At 40.0% G+C, this 17,151-nt stretch overlaps 1 protein-coding gene across 4 annotated transcripts in view; it reads right to left on the reverse strand.

The window, feature by feature from the left end:
- GALNTL6 (polypeptide N-acetylgalactosaminyltransferase like 6) overlaps nt 1-17,151 on the reverse strand; it is a 452,334-nt gene that overhangs the window by 237,126 nt on the left and 198,057 nt on the right. For all 4 annotated transcript variants that reach the window (XM_053402747.1, XM_053402749.1, XM_053402750.1 and 1 more), the window contains exon 5: nt 10,366-10,532. In XM_053402747.1, the coding sequence (XP_053258722.1) occupies nt 10,366-10,532 (167 nt within the window). The remainder of the gene's footprint in view (nt 1-10,365; nt 10,533-17,151) is intronic.

Below are 17,151 nucleotides of genomic sequence, written 5' to 3' on the forward strand. Positions count from 1 at the left end.
GATGTATAACTTGCTGTTGAAATGGAATACTCAGGATGAAACGGTGAAATCTGCTATGATTAAATGGGCACAAGATGTTGGACATAACATTATGTTTGCTGACTGGGAACAGTTGTGGACCACAGGTATGAAATTCACGGCATGCAATGCCTTAAGAGAGAATATTATGAAAATGATATACAGGTGGTACATGACCCCAGTCAAGCTTGCAAAAATATATCATTTGCCCAACAATAAATGTTGGAAATGTAAAGAAACTGAAGGTACATTCTTTCACCTTTGGTGGACATGCCCAAGAATTAAGGCTTTCTGGGAAATGATCTACAATGAAATGAAAAAGGTATTTAAATATACTTTTCTGAAGAAACCAGAGGCCTTCCTTCTGGGCATTGTCGGCCAATTGGTGCCAAAGAAGGACAGAACGTTTTTTATGTATGCTACAACAGCAGCAAGAATACTTATTGCAAAGTATTGGAAGACACAAGAACTACCCACTTTGGAAGAATGGCAGATGAAGGTGACTATATGGGATTGGCAGAAATGACTGGCAGAATCCGAGACCAGGGAGAAGAGTCGGTGGAAGAAGATTGGAAGAAATTTAAAGATTATCTACAGAAATATTGTAAAATTAATGAGTGTTAGAATGATGTTGGATTGAAATTAAGTGGTTTCCAGCTGTAATGCTTTAAGAGAATATGAAAAAAAAGGATTATAAATAGGTAATAATATAATGGTAAGGATTTGCTGAACTAACAATTTGGGGTGGAATACAAAAAAGGGAGGTATGAGGAGGTCCGGGAAACAAGTTAAAAGAAAATAAGTAATTGAAAATGTATGTGTGGTTTTTTTTTCTTAAAAAGTTTCTTTATTCTGTATATTTGTTATTCTGTTTTTTCTTTTTTTATTTTATTGTAATACTATAAAAAATCTTAATAAATATCTTATATAAAAAAAAACACAAATAAAGAGCTGCTTTGGAAGAATTGTTGTGTCGTCTGATATGTTTGCCCACAACTTAACAAAAACTAATATAAATAACAGCAACCGCCCCCCCAACACAATACGCTAGCCCATGAGTCTTTTTAGTAGCCTTAGCTTTTGTAGCTGGTGTCAGTCAAGGGCCTGCCCACCAAGGCCAGGTAGATAAAGCAATTCTAGTCAATTCAGATATTGCGAAATTGAGCAGCTATAGAAAAACCAATACAAATGCCAAGTCTTATCAGGGAAGTTCTAGTAACATGCCCTTTGCTGTGCCCCCACACTCTCTTTTCTGTTGTTAACAAGTTGCTCTCAGGATTTCTGCTGGAGGGCAAACATTGTTTCAAGACAGAACATACTAAAGAAACTTCCAAAACAAACCACAATTTTTTTAATTTTTTTTTTACATAAACTGAAGACAGTTACAAGAAACAACGAATACGAGGCAATCACCTACATAGAATATCTATATCTATATATATATCCCTTGTCTTTGAGGCATGCTTGACACTACAATCCTGCACATGTTTACACACTGTGTTTGATAGTAGCAATGAGATTCGCATACCACTTAAATGGGTGTACTTCGCTTTGCTGTCAAACTCCTAATGTAAGGAAAACTATACCTTTCAATCTGCTATGCAAATCCCAGTAAAATTATTGGCTTGGTTTAATCAGACAGAATAGTCGCAGGAGTAAGTTCCTCTGAGTGAAGCCTGGTGACTCAGCTCCAAGCGTAAAAGTGAGTGAGAAAGGATAGGTTACATTAAAAATAAAAAAGTGAAATTGTCTACCTTACACTGAGTGTTATAGATGATGAGGGGGAACTTTGGTTCCTGGGCATGAGCAGCAAATGGAGACAGAGGAAAAAATGTTCAAAATCTAGCCATTTTGATAAAGCTTTGGTGAGGAGAATCCAAGGATACAATCTGATAGGATACTGCATGTATGCAGAAGCTGCAGGGCCGGTTCAAGGCATTCTGCTGCCTGAGGTGAAGGACAAGATGGTGCTTTCCTCTATTCCAGATACAGAAGCTGCCCAGATTTGTAGCTTCAGCTTTTTGAAGGAACAGCACCTTCCACTGCAGCAGAGTGCAGCAGGCTAGCTTAGAAAATGCAGGGAAAGGTGCATGGCACACCTAGCTCAGTCCATTCCCCACCCCTCAGCAGCCTTACTCTGTCTCATGGTAGGACTGGCCATGCATGGGGGTTTGTTACGTAGCATACTGAAAGGGCTTAAGTTTGAGGAGACACGTCTCTTCGTTTCCTCTCAAACGCTACATAGAATCATGCGAAATGCTGGTTATATTATTATTGTTTGCTTTGGTGTCTACAGCTGAACAGTGTCCAGGGCAGAAAAAAAGGAAACAGAGTTTTGGGATTTCAGTACAACTGCCTTTTCCCTACTCCATTTTCCCATGCATTTCTATCCCTTCTTGTCCACTGAATTTAGGTTGCTGTAGGCACAGACTGCATCATGTCAACTGTTGTTTTTCAATAAGTATATTCCAGTAAGTCCTGTTCTTCCAAGTACATGCATATTAAAAATCAGTAGCAGTAACAATGAATAGGATAGCTCAGTCTCATTAACTTACATTAAACTAATTTAAATACACAGGCATAAGTGATTTTTTTTCTGTGCACAGTCTAATTATTTATTTTGGTACATTGGACAAAGTGATTTTGGAATTACATAGTAATTTATGCTTACAATTTTCTACAAAAAAAGCTTATTCAGATAAGCTTAACTTTTGCTTCATCTTTTACTACTGAATGCAAGTTGAGAGACTGTAATGGGTCTCCGTTGGGTGACTAGCAGATTGCGCAGGACCATTGGTAGAAGATTTAAAAAATGTCAGCCTCAGGCATTTTCACCTTTGTAAATTTAATCATGTATATATTATTCAGAAGGGACAACTTGTTTTTATTGGTAAACTTAACACAGAGGATAATTGATTAACCTTGACAGTTTTAAATGCACATCTAATTGTGTTACTGTCTTTTGAAATTAAAAAAGTTGATGGAGTGGCTCACAGCTCTCAAGTGGGATGGATGACTGATGATCCCTTCTAGATTGCAAAAAGTTGTTCTCAGGCAGTTATTCTTGGTAAAATTAGGGAAACTTTTTACTGGTGCATGAAACCTACAGTGAGGGGGTTTACCCACTCTCCCAGAGCTGTGGCTTCAAAATAAAATTGCATACTTACACAAAGCCCATGCTGGCAACTCAGGCTTTCTTGGAAACCTTGACAGAGTAAATTAGATTAGATGATCTAAACAGCAGTAGACAACTATGCACCGAGCAGCATATCATGAAAAGCTCAAGCGGATCTTAAAGTAACGTAATGGCCAATTGCTCAAATACATGGTTGTGGGTTAAAAATGTCACCAAACTATTTTCTAGGTAGGAACATTGCTTCCAATACAGTGGTACCTCGGATTAAGAACGTAATTCGTTCTGGAGGTCCGTTCTTAACCTGAAACTGTTCTTAACCTGAGGTACCACTTTAGCTAAGGGGGCCTCCCGCTGCTGCTGTGCCGCCACCACACGATTTCTGTTCTCATGCTGAAGCAAAGTTCTTAACCCGAGGTACTATTTCTGGGTTAGCGGAGTCTGAAGTGTCTGTAACCTGAAGCGCCTGTAACCCGAGGTACCACTGTACTATACGAGACTTCTGGTGCAAACATATTTGTACATGTACTAGTTATTGTTTATTAAGTCCACTTATACAGTCAGAAGTGTAGATTTTGGCAAATTTCCTAGCTCAAAAACTACTTTTCACTTTTTGAAATATGGCAACCCTATTTATATTTACTTGGAAGTGAGTTCAATAGGACTTGTTCCTACATAAGTGAGCATATACACACTTACCTAGGATTAACCCCACTGAAGTCAATGAAGCTTACTTCTGAGTAGGCACAGGATTGTGCTATTAGTCATCTAGTGCAGTGACTGAGATTGAGCTATGAACCTAAAAGTCTATGGTTCAAACATCTCATTTGTCATGAAATCACCAGATAGCCTTGGACAAGCTTCTTTCTTTTATCCTCGGCCACTAACCCCACTGTGGAGATACCATTACTGACCTACATACCTTACAAGGTTGTTATAAGAGTTACAAGAATCCATTGTGGCCACAGTGGTCCATTGCACCAGTAACAATGAGTTGTGTGGCATCTATCAAGTTTAAAGACTACTGAAGCTTTTGTGGGCTGTGGCCCACTTTAACAGATACATGAAATGCTATCATTAGTTGTCAGAAACATCTATAAGGGCCCAAAGGCCAGAAAATTGAAGAGATAAAGGAGGTTTGTGACATTACCAAGGGGATCTCAAGAGTATACAGAACTGGCAAGGTGATCATGCCTGGTAGCAGTAACTGGTGATGAGAGAATTTTTGTAACTTAGGTACGGCAATTTAACACCTGTCCTGGGAAGCAAAATTCTTGAAACTGATTAATATCTAAAATGTATGGGAAGTGCTTTGAACACTCAGAAGTGCTAATGATATGTTATGCATTATTATTATTATTATTATTACCACTACTGCTACTAACTACTTTGCCAAATCTGTACCCATTAATGTGTCAAAAGTGATGTATCAGTCAAATCAGGATCAGAACTACAATGGAGACAACCCAGGTTCAAGCAATCTTGAACCCATCTCACGGCAAGGAGGATCAAAGGTCCTTCTAAAAGGGCCCTTGCTTGTTGCTGGTGTAGAATGACTGCTAGTCACCTTTTCCCAGTGTGTTATAGCCTACACCACTTGGGGAAAACCCCTGACTCAATCAGGGGACAGAGATGCAGTTAGACCATGATGTGCACTGGCACTACCAATGTACTGTCAAATTTGTTGCAGCAGGCAGCAACCAGATGCCAGGCAGAGCAGAGAATGAGCAGTGGTAAGGTGTTCTGTCAGCCCTGCCATACTATAGCAGTTGCAGAACTAAATCATGCTATTCAACATACCTCTTTTGTCAGCTGACAAAGAAAAAGAATGAACCAGAAGTTGCTCCTGGCAATACTAGCAGTATAATACAATATTGCAGACTTAAAAAAAAAAAGTATGTGCAAGAGAAGAAAGATTTGCAACAATGGAAGGGATTAAGAAATCTCCCATAATAGGAGTGGAGCACTTTCTGCAACAGAGGCCTGCTACAACATAATGAATTATTGTAGAAGTTTTCATCACATCAGAAGCCAATATGCTTGCCCAAGACCTGAAGCCAACCATCTAGAAACATGTGTCACATCAATGGTATATTGATCAAAGTAGCTGTCTGAAAGCAAAATAGAGGAGATTTCATTTGCAATAAAATAAGCCATGCAACTAATTGCTAGGGAAGAGAGTTGGTTTCTGACTTTTAACCAGCATCTTTGGCTCTTCCTCACTGCCCAAATCATTTCATTGTTCTGATGAGAATATTTCACAAATTTGGACATGCCAAATTAAAACTGGTGTTCTGCTAAACTTCCAAAGGTGGTGGTAGAGGATTTACCCTGCCTTATGAAATCCATAAAACTTAAGTTTTGAAATGTGTAAAAGCTAGTGCATCCTAATAGCTTCCCATAAACGTATGACTGGCCACTTTGGAAACAGGATGTGGACTCAATAGAGCTTTTACAGATCAAAACAGGGTATACTTCTTTTGCACATGAGTGGGGAAGGAGAGTCTGGAGATGCCACAGGCAAAAAGTAAAGGATAAAATCACATACAAGCTGATGGCTCCAGATGACAAAAGCACTGAGGCAAGCCAGGCAGGAAATTCTTAAACAGAAATAAGAACTAAGTCATAACAAAGTAAAGAGAGCAATGTCCTCATGCACCTTTGCCACTTCTGCTGCAGATTCAGCACTGCAAAGATCTTGCCTCCCACATGGGCAGGGCTTCAAGCCTGGCTGCTTCCCTGCAGAAACCACCATGGGGTGGAGGAGGCAGCAGTGGCAGGATGTGTAGGCCCCACCCAGCCAACCCCCTACTCCAGCTCAGCTATGTCAGCCCGCAGAGTCGTCCCACCCAGAGCTGGGTGACAGGTTTGCCTTCCACTGTTGACTTGCCTCAGGTAGCAAAATGTTTTGGGCTGGTCCTGGTAGGCTGCATGCTCCACTTGCATAAGGCTTGTCAACATGGTGCCCTCCAGATGTTGTGGTCCCCAGCACCCATCATCTCTGACCAATGTTAGCTTGGGCTGATGGGAACTGGAATCTAAAATACCTGGAAGGTGCCACATTGGATACCCCAGCTAGCAGAAGGGCAACATGCACATCTATCTATCAGGTACAGTATGTGTTGATCTGAAAGGTTAAAGAGTGGAATATCAGGTCAACACACCTTTTCATGCTAATCAACGGCTCAGGGCGAAATTAAAAAAAAAGAAAAGAACTTTTGATACTATTGAAAAGAATTCAGCAGTTAAGAATGCTTTTTCATCCAATTAACAACATGCCTTAGTTGAAAAACTGCTGCAGAGAACCAGAAGTATTGAAAGACATAGCTGCTTGACAAATGGGGATTTTCAAGATTACTCACTAGGCATCCACTGTTAACTGCTGACAGGATTGGCAGTGCTAATGCAGACATTAAGAAAAAGAAACAAAAGGCTGACTTGCAAAGGTCATTATTAGCATATCATCAAAGGCTGTGTTTCTGACTATCCTTGTGACTGCAGTAGAACAGATTTAATCCCTCTAAAAGCAAGCTAAACCAATTATGTCAGAAGGTCTGTCTTATGTCAATTAGATGCAAAACAAATATGGCTGCCGCAGATTAGACAGCTCACAAATGGAAGAACATACTAAGAGATACTAAAGGCAATCTTTGCAAAAACATAATAAGATACAATCTAACCTTAATATCAGCACAGCAATACCATCCCATATATAGGGTAAGGAGTTGCAATGTAGTATGGCTGGGAGGTAGCATAACTCTCACACAGTCAACTGACACATAATTCTTAATGGAAATATTGTCAAATAGACTATCATTTCAGCGCCCGTCTTTCTACTTTCCAACACTAGCCCTCTCATTTGAGACCTACCAAGATTTAAAAGTGTTCCTGTCCTTCTGGTTTCCCATTATCTAAATGCCAGAATTTATTGCTAGTTATGCACAAACAACCCAAAGATTTTGGGTCAGGAAAAAAAATGTGTAAAAAATAAAGAAGTACAAAACAACTTTTCAGAGGTAGTCTGGCAGAATCCTCAGTGGTATGCTATGCAGTAAAATATTTTTCTTGTCTTTCACTGAAGGCCCTTTATTTTACTTCAGTATTAGCATTAGATAAGAATATAAAGTTGGAAATGCATAACCATTCCCTTCATCTATTTTTACAGTCCTTTCAAGGTGCTAAACATTTACCACCTTGCTAAATAACTGCAGTTCTGACAAGTTTGTTTGTCTCTTGGCAATTTCTTCTCAGCAGACTTTTGCAGAAAAGTTTTTGCAATAAAGGGTCTTACGAGACAATGATTAACTCCAAATCATGTTTTGAAAACATTTTAAGGGGTGTGAATGGCCATAAAAGTCCCTAGCTCCTTTCCCTAAAGCACAAAAGACTCCAAAGCAACACAGTATTATGGGGAGAAAGCTCATCTTCTTAGTATAATATAGAAGAACCAGAAAGAGGTTTCACACCTGCATTTAACAAGCCATAGCTGTTAAGCACATATGCAAAGTGTATTGCCATGTGTTACCATAGTAACATGCATAAGCATACAATTCTAAGAGGGAAAAGTGGTCACTTTTATGCTAATATGGTATGGTGAAGTAGAAAGGGAGTCACTCTGGTAATATGAGGTGACATATGTGTCAACTTTTGTAGTAGTGGGGACTACTGTGTAGAGAAAAGAAGAGCAGCTGGACCAACAAATGCTTTACAACAACACAAACGTTTCACCTGGACACTTGAGATGGCATATTGTTAAGGACAGCCAATTTGGTGTCAATGGAGAAATGTTGATACTCTCAGGCCCAGTTTATTGTATAAACGGCAAGGGAACCTTTACCACTTTACCCTTTCTAACTTTCAGGATAAAGTGGTAAAGGTTTCCTTGCAAAGGACCACTTCAGCCTGCAGGTGGAACATCACATATCAAAATGCTTCCCCACTAGAAAATTCCTTGCATATGGAAAATAGCGTATGGGTTAAGAAGACTAGGCTAAACACTTCACCACAATATGATAGTTTTCTGTGTGCAAAGAAATTTTAAAATACTGTTGAACCTCACATGTATTTACACAGGACCCACAATTTTCTCATTCTCTTGAAAAGTTCACTGAAATTACACAATGCTGTCTTATATTTCTCTAGTTCCCTGAAGCCTTTGGTCATCGAATAGATGCTTTCAAATGTGCATCATCTGTATTATATGATTGCAGCTAAGCTACCTAATGCGAAGCGAGACAGTCCATCAAAATTCACATTGCAAGGAGGCTGACAGTGATATGAAAGACAGGGAGATGCATATGCCGCACCTCGGTTTTAGCTTCAAAACTGTAAAATGAAATTCTTTCCGAGACACACTCCATCACAATGTTGATTCACTAAGACGTCTGAGAACTGCCTTAGCAACAGGGCTTCCCATCCAAGAAGCTCTGATTCAAGAATCCCATTTGTCTTCCACTGCTCTTACCAATGTCATATAAATGTCACAACAATCCATTTTGCGTGGGTCAAAAGTTCCAAACAAGTACCAGAAAAAGGTTGTTCACATGCGCCACAATCTCTCTAATAAACATGTACAGCTATGAACAATAAAAATCCAGTGCAGAACACCTTAGATCAAATCCAACAATGAACACACATTTGTCATGGAAAGAAAGCTATTTGATTTTCACAATGTTAAACCATGAAACAGTAACAGTTGGCTTGTACCATCAGTTAATTTGATTAATGTGCAGAGCAGAGAGTAGTTTCATTTATGTTTATGTTTACTCTGATAAGAGAACAAAGGTATGTCAATTCAGCTTACAAATTAATGACACAGACAAAAACTGCTTAAGAACACACACACAGTTAAAGACTTTTCACAAATCACATTTTGTCTCGCTTTAAGTGGGCTCCTACCAGATTAATTAGGTACATAGAATCATCTCCCATCTTATTCCAAAGCATGTCTACTGGAAAGCAGGAACAACTGGGTTAAACAGGAAATATTTCCTAGTATGTAGGCTTAATATTGTAGCCAAAATACCAGTGAATTAATGCAATGTACTGCAGAATGTTATGCATATTTACTTTGAAGTAAGTATCACTTTCTTCAGTGGGACTTGGCATGCCTAACACTGCAATTCTGGCCTGCAATTCTAAGCACTGTAATTATATATTTACAGATGACCTTGTAGCAAAACAACAAAATGTTACAGTGTGGAATGCTGCTCCATTTCACCCCAGCCTGTTTTAATTTCTCCTCCTCTTTCTTTCTGCTCCCAAAGCTACCAATCCATGCTGCCTGAGCATGCTCTGCCCTCACGGGGCTGTTTAGAGATATATTTTTTTCCACCAAGGGTGGGTGCAGTGGACACATGGCTGCCGGCAAGGAGTTCAAGGCACCATAGATGGTTCACTTCCTTCAACTATATTCTTCCAACAACCCTGTCTTATAGGCTGAGCTGAGAGACAATAAGTGGCTCAAGGTCATTCTGTGAACTTGATAGCTAAGTAGTGATTTGAACCTGGTGGCTTCCTAGTCCCACTCTGAAGCTGTAGCCACCATACCACACTTGCTCTCTACTTAAAAGGAAGTACTGAGACCCACTGAATTCAGTGTGAATTTTTATGAGTAAACATGCATAGGATTGTGCCGTAAAGTTCAACGTTAAGCAAATGGAGGTGCATCTGACTCTGCCTGGATTGTGCCCAGTTAATCTAGGGGAGCCCATATCTTGAAGTAAGCTTTGCTTTCCAGCTCCCAACATACTGAATTATAATACCGTCATTGTAATGTACTGCTATGTTGTTGTGGCATTACAGTTAAATCAAGCTGTCTCATGCAATAAAGTACAAAGTGGGAAATCTGATAAACAGCTTCCCCAAAAGGTCAAAGTTAATGGGTTTTTACTCAGAAGAATAACACTGAGCAAAAAAGATGTTTTCAGCATTAGTTATCTGGCAAACTACAGAAACAATGCACCAAACCAGCCATGCTATTTTAGGAAAAGGACATAGGAGACTCCTAAACCTTCTTTTGCCCTTGGTATAAAATATATCAGACATTGGATAAAAACAAATGAACAGAGCAGTCTTACCAAGGACACCTAATTGAACACATAGTTCTTAAGCAAATCATAGTAATATGATTTTTCCCCCATAGAAAAGAGTGATTTTGTTCTGATTTATATGAGAGAACTATACTGCGCAAGTGGTGAATGTATTTGTCTTACCTCTGTCACTGAAGTCATCCACGAGAATGATTTCTGCTATTAGGCTACTTGGAGTCCTGTTGATAATACTGTGTATGGTTCGCAAGAGTGAAGTCCAACCTTCATTATGAAATGGGATGATTATGCTAGTGTTTGGAAGCTTCTCCAAGTATACCTTGTGCTTACAGCTGAGGACAGGAAAGAAAAAAGACCATGTAAGAATATGATAAAGACAGGTTTGGTACCTTTCAAATATTATTTCTTATAAAAGAAATCGGGAGAGCAAATGTTCAAACAGTTCAAATGCCTTTTACTGTGGGTACCCTCCAACATCAATCTGTCTGCCTTGGCCATCAATATCGTGGCATACACTTCGTACTGGAAAGCAGATCAAGTCTTTTGCTATAATTGACAGATAACATTTTAAGAGAAATTCCCTCTTTTAAAGGAATGCTTTATATTTCGCACAGTAAAGAAAAAAACCCCACCCAATTCTATGCATGTTTACTGGAAAGTATGTCCTATTGAGTTCAATAGGGAATTACTCCCAAGTAAGTGTGAATAAGAATGCAGCCATAAATCCAGTGTTCCTTATTTCTGATATTCACATCTATCATTTCAGATAAATATATTGACGCCAGTACTTCCCAGCTGCCCATAACCTATCAATCACTGCACTAATCCATTCCTTTGTTAGTTTCTCATGGGTATTTGTATCCCATTCTTACATAAAGGACTGGTTTATCTGCCATTTCAAAATAGATATAAAATGCAAAGTAAAGAGATACTAAATAAAATATATGGCCAGTTCAACAATCAGTTTTGGAATTTAATTAACCAGTGAGAAATGGAACTCTGCAATTTTAGTATGGTCCACAGTATGACACTACTTTGGTCTTTCTTAATTATCAGAATTATTCAACAGGAAGGAAGAGGTTTAGAACACATTTTTTCCCCTGGATTTCATGAATCAAAGCCAACATCTACTGTTTGTCTTCAAATATCTCCTTCAGTTCCTCTTTTAGTTCATTCATATTCAAAAGCATAGAGAGAGCTAATGCAAGTCGAGCAATGCAGCTAAACACTCAGGATAATCAGCACCATTAAATGTAAAGTGTAACTGCAAATATGCCTCTGGAGAGAAAAGCTTCTATCAGCAGGCAAGTGCAAGTGAACATTCAAATGGAAATGGAAAGACATAAAGGTATTTCATGAACTTCTTAATTAGACACCAACTGCATTTATATAATGCCAGCTACAAAATTACACACTTAAAAGTTCATCATTTTACAAAAAATAACATACAAAGACTTCAGTAGTGCATCAACTATGGAACTAAGCAATGATCAAAGAGTGGCTATTCATTATTTGTAATGGGCTACAAAATTAATCGCATACAGGTCAGCCGGTCAAACACTGACATTCAATAGATTGCTATGGACTGCTGGACAGTTTCTCCTGAAATTTCAAAAGATTTCAGAAGCCCACTCCACAATAACTCAAAGAAGGGCTTTTCATGTGGCTGCCTCTCTTCTGCGGAATAGCATTCCTGTTGAGATACAACAGGTACCCACCATCTGCACCTTCTGAAAGACATTTTTGTCCCAACAGCTTTCCCAGCTGGATAAATGTGTCTTTATCATGAGTGTCTACACTGTGCACTTTCAGTTCTGTTTTAAATGTATTTTCTGTTTTTGTGTTTTTAACTATTTTCAGTGTACAGCAGTAATATGAATGAGAATTCAATAGCCGCAAGACGACTGATTTACTTTTAGTAACCTATGTTAATGTAGAGAAAGAAAGAAAATGGTACTCATTCATTGTTTCTGCCTAACTTGCAGCCAGGAAGTTTAGCTGCACCTGATGAATATCTTGCAGTTAAGCTGCCTCAGCATATCGTGTTCCAAAATGATCAGGCACCATGGAAGTATCTATGGAACAAATTAGACCTGGGTCCAGTAGACTCCCACCATTACTTGGTCCCAATACTACTGTCCAGGCCCGTTTTCAATACTACTCTCCAAGCCAATGAAACCAGAATATAAATTCTTTGAGATTTTGGAGGCCTAGTAAGAATTTCAAGGCAACTGGTAGTGTGGTGAAATTGTGCCTTCCATTTGAGCTTTGAAGAAATTCTTCCAATTTCTGTGGGAATCCATGGCCTGATTTGACAAATTCCATGCCACACAAGCAAACTTCTTAAGCAAACATTAAATTCTGATACACCCAACTGTACAACAGGTAATACAATGGGCAGGATTAAATACAGTGGAAGCTTGGGTTGTGAAGTGTTCCATGTGGGAGGCACGTTTGCAACCCGCACTGTCCGCAACCCACAGCACCATGTCTGTGCATGTGTGGGCTGTGATTCGGCGCTTCTGTGCATGCACAAAGCACGATTTAGCATTTCTGCGCATGTGCGAGCACCAAAACCTGGACATAACCCATTCCGGTACTTCCGGGTTCGGTGTGGTGCGCAACCCAAAATTGCATAACCTGAAGAGTCTGTAACCCGAGGTACCACTGTAGTGTATTCAAAGACTAAATCTAGGGACTACATTTCCCAGCAGCCTCTTCTGTGAACTGATTCTGTCTTGGATAAAGAAAAAAGTTAAAAGGAAGGGAAAGCAGAAAAACTGGGTAGATACTTACTAGTCAGTCAAAAACAAAGGTAGTCATAACCCTGAAACTATTGCTACATAAACTGACTGTGTTTGAAATACCTTGAAAAAAGATGGGTTTGAGCCTAGGGAGGCTCATGGTTGAACTGACAACCACAGAAAGATTATTAAATAGTTGACAATACATTTTGAATCCGGTTTTTATGAGCCACAGCATGGGTGACTGCACACTTTCCTGTGTAATCAACTTTATCAAAGCATCTGTTGTTAGATCGCTTAGAATCCGCAAACAAAAAGGTTAGGGTTAGGCTGCTAAACTTGAGCTTCCCTCAGTGCTTGCTTCCAGTCCCGGCTGTACAGGAAAACAACTGGTTTACACTCTCATTGTAACAGCTTGCTAATATGAGAAAGTAGAAGAACAGGAAGGTTTTTCTTTTAACTGTCTGCAAAAAGGTACTAAAGCTGATTATCACTAGAAAGCTAGACCATAATTGGTATTAAAAATATCTCATGACATACAGGTCTATGCAATTAAGAATTAAATAATATAAAAATAATAAAGAGCATTTAGTAGGGATGAGCAAAGCAAATATTATTAGCAAAGAAGCTTGTGAAAAATTGTCAGTTGTGATCTTTCATTCCATGGAGCATGGCACATCAGTCAAAAGGTGTCAGATAACTGGCAGCTCATACATTTTATGAATTTAAGCTGACTTCTCTCTATAGAAAAGGTGTGATATTTATTCTGTGTGAATAAAGAGAAACATTATGCAGATCCAAATGTATATTTCGTTTTTCTTTTTCTTTTTAAAAAACCACCTCAGTAATTATGGTAAACCCCACACTAATTAAGGAGATAAAAATAGATAGGATTTTTATTCTGATGATCACTTTTAAGATTTATCAACCAAATGCAACATTCTGCAATTAAGAGACAAATAATGTTAATGTCTAGCTGGATGAGGAATTGTACACGGAGTCCATCATCCAATGACATGGGGTCTGTTTGATATATTAAACAGCACCAACTATTGTTTGGGTTGGAAAGCTGGTTTGTGTTATTATACTTTTATCCTGCCTTTCCTGCAAGGAGCTCTGGACAGGGTACATGGTTCTCCTACTTTACCCTCACAACGATCTTGTGAAGATCAGGCTAAGAGATAGTGATGGACCCAAGGTCTACCACATGAGCTTCATGGTTGAGTAGGGATGTGAATCCAGGTATATCCCAATCGTAGTCTAACACATTAACCACTATACTGCATTGGTTTAGTCCACATTGCTCTTACCTGTCTCACCAGGTTCACAATATTTAACCAGAACACATCTAGCAACTCAGTGTGGAAAGGTTTGCAATACGGTCCAAATGTAACAAAAGCACAAAAATACAGTGCTCCTGCTGGCTCACATCAAAAGACCACCTAGTCTATGTGTTGCTTCTCACAGTGGCCAAAAAAGATGCTTCCAGGAAGACCACAGGCAAGGCATTACAGCAATAGCTCTTTGTTGTTCTTTGTTCTTCCCCAAGCAGTTGGCTCTCATGGTCATACTGTTCCTTCTGAACTTCGATGTGTTGCATACAGCCACAATGACTAGCGGTCATGGATAAATGGATTCTCAATGAATTCATCTAATCCCCTTATAAAGCCTTTTAAGCTAGTGACCATCACCAATTCTTGTCGCCAATTCAAGGCTTAGTTTCTCACACAGTGCATAGTTTGTTCTGAATCTCTTGATAAAACGGTATCATTAGATTATCCCAAGTTATAGCATTTTTTTAGGGGGGGACTCTATCCCCGTTCTCCATGCCGTGCATAACTTTATAAACCTCTTATTCACACCCCCTTTCCCTACTGTCTTTTTTCCACCTCAACTAAAACAATGGACATTATTCTGTGCCCCTATCATCTGCCATCACCCTGATTTCTGTGTGCCAGCACATGCAGCGGAGTCCTTGCAAACCAAAATCATTTCACTTGCTACTATTTTTCCTTCTTTAGATAATGGGAGAAAACCATGCAGACATTGCAGAAGGTGTGGCTAACATCAGGAGTCAGTAATATTATGAACAATGCTACCTGAACAAACACAGGGATTGCTTAGCGAGATCAAAATTTTGTAGACCAAATCATGTTAGCTAGTAAGCCTTAGGGCTGGGCGATATCAGCTTTTCAGCATTGTGGTATATCACCAGCCAAACATCGTGGTCTGGCAATGTACCACGATGTTGAAAAAACAAGCTGCATTAGCCTCAGCCTGCGAGGCACCGGGTGAAATTGCCACAGCTTGTTTGTATGGCTCAGCTGGGGCATAGGAGGGCTCCCAATCCCCAGCTGAGCCATCCATGGTGCTCCCCCTGCTCGTGGACAATTGGGGAGAGTATCAGGGCTTCTTTGTGTGGCTGTCCTGGGGATCAGGAGGGCTTCTGATCCCCAGCAGAACCAACCCTGGTGCTCCCCTCCTTGTGGTTGAGTGGAATGGGGCGTGAGCATCGGGGCTCCTTTGCTGTGCTCTGCTGGGGATCAGGAGCCCTCCCCACCCCCAGCAGAGCCATCCATGGTGCTTGCCCTGCTTGTGCAGGAGCCAGCACCGGGCTGGAGGATCCTTTAACTGCTCAGCAACCGCACACTCCTCGGCTGAGCAGTTTAAAGATGCAGAGGGAGGAACAAGCTGTATCAGCGCCTTGTTGATGCAGCTTTTTTGTCCCTCTGTGCAGTATGAAGGCAGAGTGGGATGGCGGTTTCACTCAGTGATATATCACTGGTGAAACTGCCACTGCTCCTCAGTCCCTCTGCTAGCAACACTCACTGGAGGAAGTCACTCGCAGAGGGACTCAGGAGTTGTGGTGGATTCACCAGCGGTACACTGCTGAGTGAAGCCGACATCGTGGTCTGCTCCTCATACTGGGTCCTGGGCAATATATTGATATATCGCCCAGGCCTAGTAAGCCTAGGATTGTCCCGCCCCCCCCCCAAAGTTTTATCAAAAACACCATATTAACCTTCAGGCACAGACCAACTTTAATGTATTTCAACTTTCCAGGTAAAACTTTGAGAAAGTTACTATGAGTGATTTCAATAGAAAGAGTTAGTATTAAATTCATAACTTTTCCTTTGCTGCAGTGGTTGTTATTGCTTCTAGTACGATAAACATGTGATTAATATTTTTTTTTCCATGTGGGAGATCATTCTACCTCAAGCAAGAAATGAGAAATTTTTAGGGCTATTGAGCGCTGCAAGTTTCCACAGTGAATGAAGAAGGTCATTTAGTATGGGCATCGCCAACTGTTATACATCGGAAAATATTCAGAGTTTCCACTGGACCTTTAAATTCCCCACTTATGCTCAATAGATAAGTAGGCTGCTATTTAATATAAGATGTAAAAATAATGCCTGGTCAAGCAGCTAAAGGATTCTGCGCCTACGTTCTATACTTCATTGGGCAGCAAAATAGCATCCTGTCCTTTTGAGACCATAATATGATTTAGCCAAGGAACAGCCAGGCTTGAATTAACTAAACTTTACTCAACAACACAATTAAATGCTTCCTGACACAACTCTTGAGAAAACAAGTCACATGAGTTGGAATTCTTAACTATGCAATCATTAGGCAGTTGTATATCCACTAAATGGGCTGAAGGTGAACATTAAAAAGCACTACAACTGTCAGTGCAGAGTAGCACCAGGATTTAGTAGGCTATGTGATACATCCTTCTTTCAAAACAAATGCAAATTACATGTTTTGTGAGCGCTTTGCCCTAGCGACCTCATTAAGTAGTAGTAGTAGAAGAAGAAGAAGAGTTTGGATTTGATATCCCGCCTTTCACTCCCTTTAAGGAGTCTCAAAGCGGCTAACATTCTCCTTTCCCTTCCTCCCCCACAACAAACACTCTGTGAGGTGAGTGGGGCTGAGAGACTTCAAAGAAGTGTGACTGGCCCAAGGTCACCCAGCAGCTGCATGTGGAGGAGCGGAGACGCGAGCCCAGTTCCCCAGATTACGAGACTACCGCTCTTAACCACTACACCATACTGGCTCTCAACTGGCTCTCATAGTAGCTATCAACTAGCTTGTTTTCTTCTAAAGCAAATTCTGAGTGCACTGAAGCCCAATGGCAATTCAAACAAAACCCCACCAGCCTTTTTTGTGTGTTCCAAATCACATCAGATGCTCTTCCTCCTGGGTCTTT

This window comes from Podarcis raffonei, chromosome 9 (assembly GCF_027172205.1).
Source record: "Podarcis raffonei isolate rPodRaf1 chromosome 9, rPodRaf1.pri, whole genome shotgun sequence".
NCBI lineage: Eukaryota > Metazoa > Chordata > Lepidosauria > Squamata > Lacertidae > Podarcis > Podarcis raffonei.